The sequence below is a fragment of the Elephantulus edwardii genome, unplaced genomic scaffold, assembly GCF_000299155.1.
Source record: "Elephantulus edwardii isolate Elephantulus edwardi_28Jun2011 unplaced genomic scaffold, EleEdw1.0 scaffold00003, whole genome shotgun sequence".
Classification (NCBI taxonomy): domain Eukaryota; kingdom Metazoa; phylum Chordata; class Mammalia; order Macroscelidea; family Macroscelididae; genus Elephantulus; species Elephantulus edwardii.
This window is the reverse complement of record NW_006399753.1, coordinates 41,211,110-41,217,634: the sequence shown is the minus strand read 5'-3', so window position 1 is coordinate 41,217,634 and position 6,525 is coordinate 41,211,110. Positions and strand designations below refer to the sequence as shown.

Below are 6,525 nucleotides of genomic sequence, written 5' to 3'. Positions count from 1 at the left end.
GATCCTACATAGTTATGAATTTTTAAAATTGCAAGTGTATCAGTCAATCAGATTATATCTGTTATTTCGGATCTAATCTTTTAAATAGCTCAAAGATTAAATTCTTTAGAAAGATGCCTTTAACGAAAATAGTAAGTAAGTGAAATTTATTGATAGAGACAATCCAACGTGAGAAAACATCCATTCTTACAGAGTAAAAGCAGCTACTCCTAGAAGGATGCTTTTGACTAGGGATTTATCATTTTAAGGTACCCTGGTGGCATAGCAGTTAAAAGTGCTCAGATGCTAACTAAAAGGTCAGAAGTTCAAATCCAGTAGCTGCTCCACAGAAGAATAATGTGGTAATCTGCTTCTATAAAATTTACAGTCTTGGAAATTCTACGGGGCAGTTCTACTCCATCTTATGGTAAATTTAAGAGTCAGACTCAACTCAATAGTAGTGTTAGTATTATCTCTCAAATTTATAATTTGTAAGCATGAAACAGAATACCTCCACTGGTCACAATGGAGAGTAGGTTTCCGTCATCATATATGTTAACAGAGTAATTCAGCATCTCAGCTGTACCAAATGAGCCATATTCCTGGGCTTCTTTGTAGTTTCTCAAGACCGTTGAGTTGCTCAAGTCCTCGCCTTCATTAGAATCAATGCAGGCTCTGTTAATTTAGAGGGAGGAAAAAGTAAATATAAGAATACATCAATGTTCTTATTATTTAGAGGTCATGTAATATAGTTCTAGCTACTTCTAGTACAACAAAAATAACAACTGTCAGGTTCTGATTCCATTGCTTTATAGATTCATCAATAAATACTAGTTAAGATCACTTACAGACATTAGTACTTAATTGAAAGGACTTTGGAAACACTGTTTATCAAAAATCCTTAGGTAGAAAATCAACCGGCCACTTATGAAATAAGAAACAAACTCTTGGTCTAAAGTAGAATAACTTCCCCCTCTCCCCCCCCAGCCTAGGTCTTGATTTCCTGCTTTTAATACTTTTATGTATTCATCCTAGAGAGGGTTAAACCAGGCTGCTCCTTGGAGGCAAGGATTCTGGGGCTTCGCCTGACATACTTTAGACATGTTGTAAGGAGACGGGTCTTTAGAGAGGGACATCATGCTGGGTAGAGTAGAGGGACAGCTCAGGAGGGGAAGACCCTCTATGAGGTGGATTGATTCAGTGACTGGGGTAATCGGGATGGGTGTGTCAGAGGCAATGAGATTGGCACAGGATAGAGCACGGTTTAGGGCTGTTGTACATAGGGTCGCTATGAGTCGCAAACGACTCGATGGCACATAAGAACAAAAACAACAATACTTTTATGAATACAACAGCAGGTTCCTTGAAACTGGAAATAGGTAAAATTGTATCAAACCTTACTGACATAATTTTAACAGTTTCAGACAAACCTTTCTTGTCCAAAAGTATTTTCTATGTTGCTTTTTAATTTTCCTCATACCTGTTGTTGTTAAGTGCCATCGAATTGTAGGTGATTCATAGGGACCCTATGAATGAAAGACCTGGACACCTGTGTACCTTTCATACTTTCTCAGGTTCATAGATTCCGGAGGCAAACTATTTCGGAAGTGGATGCCACTCATGCTTTCAAGGTTTTAATTGGAGAGCTCCACCAAACACTGTCCACCATGGGTGACCATTATCACATTTGACACATGAGTGTTACAGTGTTCAGCTTCACAGCAACCACAAGTTACCTCTGTACAGCAAGTGGACAAACCAGGGCTATACTACTTAGTGGTAGGAAATTTTGTTGCCATCGCAAAGGTAAGCAGGTCAAATGCACCAACTGCTCAGTGGGAGAAAGACAGGCAACCTACTTCTGTTTGATTTCCTACTTCTGAAAATCTGCTCGAGTGTGAGTTGAGTTATGGGTTGGTTCTGACTCATGACTGTTAACTTATTTCAATTTTATTAACTTCTAACTTTCTGAAGTTAATTCTATATATTTCAAAAATTCTAGTAGATGAAGTAATATTAATTTAATATAAAAGCCATAAATGGAATCCACATCCTTTAAAGAAGGTCAGTATTCTGTTTTCAACTCTTTTATTACCCCCCCAACACACACACTCTTTAAACTATAATAACTGGGTTTTAGCAAGCTAAGCCAATCAAACTGCTACAGAATAGCATAGTATGTGTTGTTGTATACTGTTCAGTCAGAACCGATCCAAAGCTAACCCTCCAGTGGATTTTCAGAGGCGTAAATCACACAGGAGGAAACTGCCCATCCTTTTCCTGTGGAGGAGCTGGTGGCCTTGAACCACATGCCTTTGGAATTGCAGTGAAGCTTCTTGCTACTAGGCCACCAGAGCTCACAGCATAGCATAATTTAGGCAGATAATTTATCATAAACATTATTGTTCAATTCTGCATTTCCACTGCGTCTCTATCTGGGTCACTAACCTCTATTGTCTGGATGGACTGTGATGTCCTGTTGACTGACGTTCACATGATACCTACAGTGATTGCAAGTTTGATCATACCTGACTCCCTCTGAAAACACGGACAAGTCTTCTAATGGCTCAGGATGAAGCTGAAACTCCATAATAAAGCCCCTCACTATCAGACCTTGGTTGAGCTTCCTCATCTCTTCCAGCCATCACAGACTCTACACTGGCCTACATTAAACTGTGGTTCCTGAAATGCCCTGAATCCCTTCTTTTCAACACTGTTTTCTACCTTTTGTGCTTATTAGTTAACTTGTGCTAATCCTTCAAACCTCAAGGACATCATTAAAGGGAAAAAAAATCTTCTTTTAATTAAAATGGTTTGAATATTTCTAATACACAGAGGTGACAGACTAGTGTCCAGAGAAAACCTGGTTTAAAGAATGGAGTCAACAAATACTTGTCAAATGATGAAAGAATTAATGAAGTCAACATTGTTAGCAATATTCCCACAGTCAATACAATGACACACTTCACAAGTAAATGTCTAATAAATCCTAATAAAATGAGGTGATTCAGTAATAGGAGTCTAAGTTACTTCTGACCTCATTAACTCTGCAGCAGGTTAATAGGAATGCACATAAAAAGTTGTAATTTTCTGAAAGCTTGCTTTGACTCATGTCATTTGCTTAATACTTATGCCATATAATAAAACTCTGGGCAGCTCTGAAGGGTTTAATCTTAAAAATAGATAAAATACATTTTACAAAGATGAAGGTCTATAAAACAAATGAAGTTTACCTCCAGACTTCACCATCATTCCACACCAAACAGTCATATACCGGGCCAGGATCACTATATTTTTTTTCAAAAGAATTTAGTAATTCTACTTGACTTTGAAGTTCTTCTTTGATTAGTTTATTTGCCTAATAAAGAGAGAAATACATAAAAACTAGAACATTTTGTATTTCTGTAGATTACATTTTAAAAAACTGTGACACAGCAGTACAGTCATTTTACTGTAGAAAATAAAACTGCAGATTATTTTTCTCTTTTTTATTTGTACAAATTTGTATTCACTTTAATGAAAACTCAATAACTAATTGCCATGGAGTCTGAACCAACTCACAGCTGAGACTCCAGAGGGTTTTCCAAAGCTGTAAATTGCTGAAGACTGGCCTTCTGTCTCCCAGGAAGTGAATGGTGGATTGAGACTTCCAGAGAGGTGTGGCCTTTAGGTTAGCAGTGCAACTGTCTATGGATTAGGTCACCAGAAGTAGGGTGTGAATGAATAAATAATTATAAAAACAATCATTTCCCTTCACTCAGTGTCTCATTTAGGCACTTGCTCCATGTTCCTTAGTAAAGACACTGTGCTATGTTAAGAGGTATCATTTGGTCAAGGCATGTATTTGGCCACATACCAAAAACCCGCATTACAGAAATTCCCCAGGCTAAGAATTGTCAGCTTTATAGACAAATCATACATACTTAAGTACATCTTGCCACCTACAATATTAAATAGTTGAGTTAAATAAAATAGTTCAAGATAATGAAGGTGCACATTCTTTGACTCAAGGATGAGAATTAACATCCAGTTTTTAAATCTAATCATGTTTCCTTAAATACTATGTTCGGTGTGTTACTTTATATTTGTCTTAAATTTTCCTTATTAATCGTTGTAACGATACCTAAAAAGTATGAATCCAACATAAATGCTGGTGATTCAGCAAAGATAAGGAAAATGAAGACTACTGAAAATAAACTGAAATTTTTAAAAGGTACTAGAAAAAAAGAAAATGTCACTGCTCACTAAAAACCGTTAGACTAAAATTAGTCAATGACCAGAAGAAGGCTGATGAAAGCTGCAATTATCACAGTGTTTTAATTATTGACATGAAAAGACTATTGGTAATTTAGTTAAATGTTCAAAATCAACATAATATAACTGATTAATTAGCCTCACTTTAATGGTGTGACTCACAAACTCTACTTAAAAACAAACTGAGGTATAGCTTCAGGGACCACCTCTTTGACCAATTTCCAAAAATTAACCCTTACAAGCAAAATTACTATAAAATTAGTTCAAGCATTTCCAATTTTTATATCAGGTTCTCTTAAATTTTATTTCCTATTTATCAACAGAATAAATTATAAAAACAATAATTTTCTTTTTTTCTTTTAGTTTTCTTTAAATATGTGTAAGAATTTAACAGGTAAATTAAAAGTTTATTTTACCTCTAAGGTCATGAATTTGAACAACTGCTTTAAAACAGACTGATGAACCAACTAAGTAACGGACATCATATCACATGCTAGCTCTCTAAACTCACTGCCATCAAACTGATTACAACTCATAGCAACCCTTCAGAACACAGCAGACAGGCTCCAGAGGGCTTCAGAGGCTGTAAATTTTATATTTTGCTCACAGAGCTACTAGTGAATTTGAATCACCAACCTTTTGGTTAGCAATTCAACATTTAATATACCACCAGAGCTCCTATTACCCCTTGAAAGTATCATAAAAGGAAAAGTGAGCAAAATTGTAACTTAAAAAAAAAAAACAAAACACAACCTATAAAAATCCAGAATACCGAGTGTCTTAAGAAATCTACAGCAATGTTTACATGAAAACAATTAGCACCAACTTGAGAAGGGCTATTGTTGGCAACATCAAACTCCTCCTGTTTTCTACAGGCTTCTGCAAGGGCCACTCTGTGAACAGGGTCCCAGATTTTTTCCTTTCGTTCTTTCTGTAAGGACAGAAAAATTAAATATACGTAGGTAAACATATAGTCATTGATTAATGGATTTCATTATCATCTACTCAATTTACACAAAAAGGTCACACTATAAGGTATAAGAGTCAAATTATCAATCATAAAAAGTTTGTGTAGTTAATTCACTGCATCTAGATTTTAAAAAGTTGAGAAAGACATATCCAAAATGTACTTCCACCTAGTCAGAACCGACCCAAAAAGAAACTAACAATAAGCCTCCAATCTAAATCTCCCCTTCCTCCAAAGCACAAATACAGAACTGTTGAATCTCAATCATCTGAAGTAAAAGAAAACACTGTGTTCTTGGTCTTTTTTTAAAAATTTATTTAAAAAAAAGAGAGATAGACAAAGGCCTTAATCAAATGCAAAAGAAGACCTGCACTTGGATGGATAGGTATGCTTCCTGAAATTTCTTCTCTCTCTCCTGCACATCTTTTCCCCATCTCTTTGATTTGATAGGAAATTCATCTCTTTGAGTGAAATTTGTCTTACTTTGAATTCTAATGCCTTTAACTTACAGTTACAGTGTCTCTTCACAGAAGTCTACCAGTGAAGGGATCATTACAGTTAATAATAATCACAACTGAGGTAAGAGGAAGCTCACAGCTACTAAGTCATACTATATTTGTATGTTAGCATGTGCCTTATCAAAATAGCTGATTAAACTTAATATTCCACATGAAATATTTTTATTATTCTTTTGTGTTATGGCTTGGAACTTTAAAAATTTCAATAAAAGTATATTTTTTAAAAAAAATTTATAGAAAAACATGTAAATGAGAAGTTATAAATAAAATAGGAAGCCTGGTGAGGTTATAGACCTAACACTTGGCTGCTAATCAAAAGGTTGGTGGTTATAAACCACCAGCTCTTCTATGAGAGAAAGATAAGCAGTCAGCTTCAACACCACCAAGAGGCAATTCTACTCTATTCTAAGGGTGACTAAGAGCTGAAACTGGCTTCACAGCTGTGGGCTGAATTTGGGTGTATATGTACATGTGTATGTATATATAAATATAAATACTGAGTGAGTGCTTATGGCTCAGAGACTGCTGAGAAAAAACAAACAAACAAACCTGGAATTAGATGAAAGAGCTTGTACATACATTTGACTTATCAAGTTCATTTGCAAGGTTTACATTTTGGTTTACAGTTTAAATCCTGATTTCTATTAAACATTAGAGATCCAAGATGGCGGCAGAGGCAGAGACAGCGTGGTGAGCTGCGGTAGTAGCGAACCACTTAAAGCAGGGCCATTATGGCCTTCCACAGACTTCGGCTTATTGATAACTGAACACTTAAACAGTTGATGACTGGCCCTCAGTGAAGATTGA

General features: G+C 35.8%; 1 protein-coding gene across 1 annotated transcript in view; it reads right to left on the bottom strand.

Moving 5' to 3' along the window:
• TPP2 (tripeptidyl peptidase II) overlaps positions 1-6,525 on the bottom strand; it is a 118,167-nt gene that overhangs the window by 88,274 nt on the left and 23,368 nt on the right. Inside the window, exons 4-6 of the mRNA XM_006879489.1 lie at positions 5,060-5,164; positions 3,213-3,337; positions 491-654 (exon numbers count right to left, since the gene is read on the bottom strand). Of these exons, the coding sequence (XP_006879551.1) occupies positions 491-654; positions 3,213-3,337; positions 5,060-5,164 (394 nt within the window). The remainder of the gene's footprint in view (positions 1-490; positions 655-3,212; positions 3,338-5,059; positions 5,165-6,525) is intronic.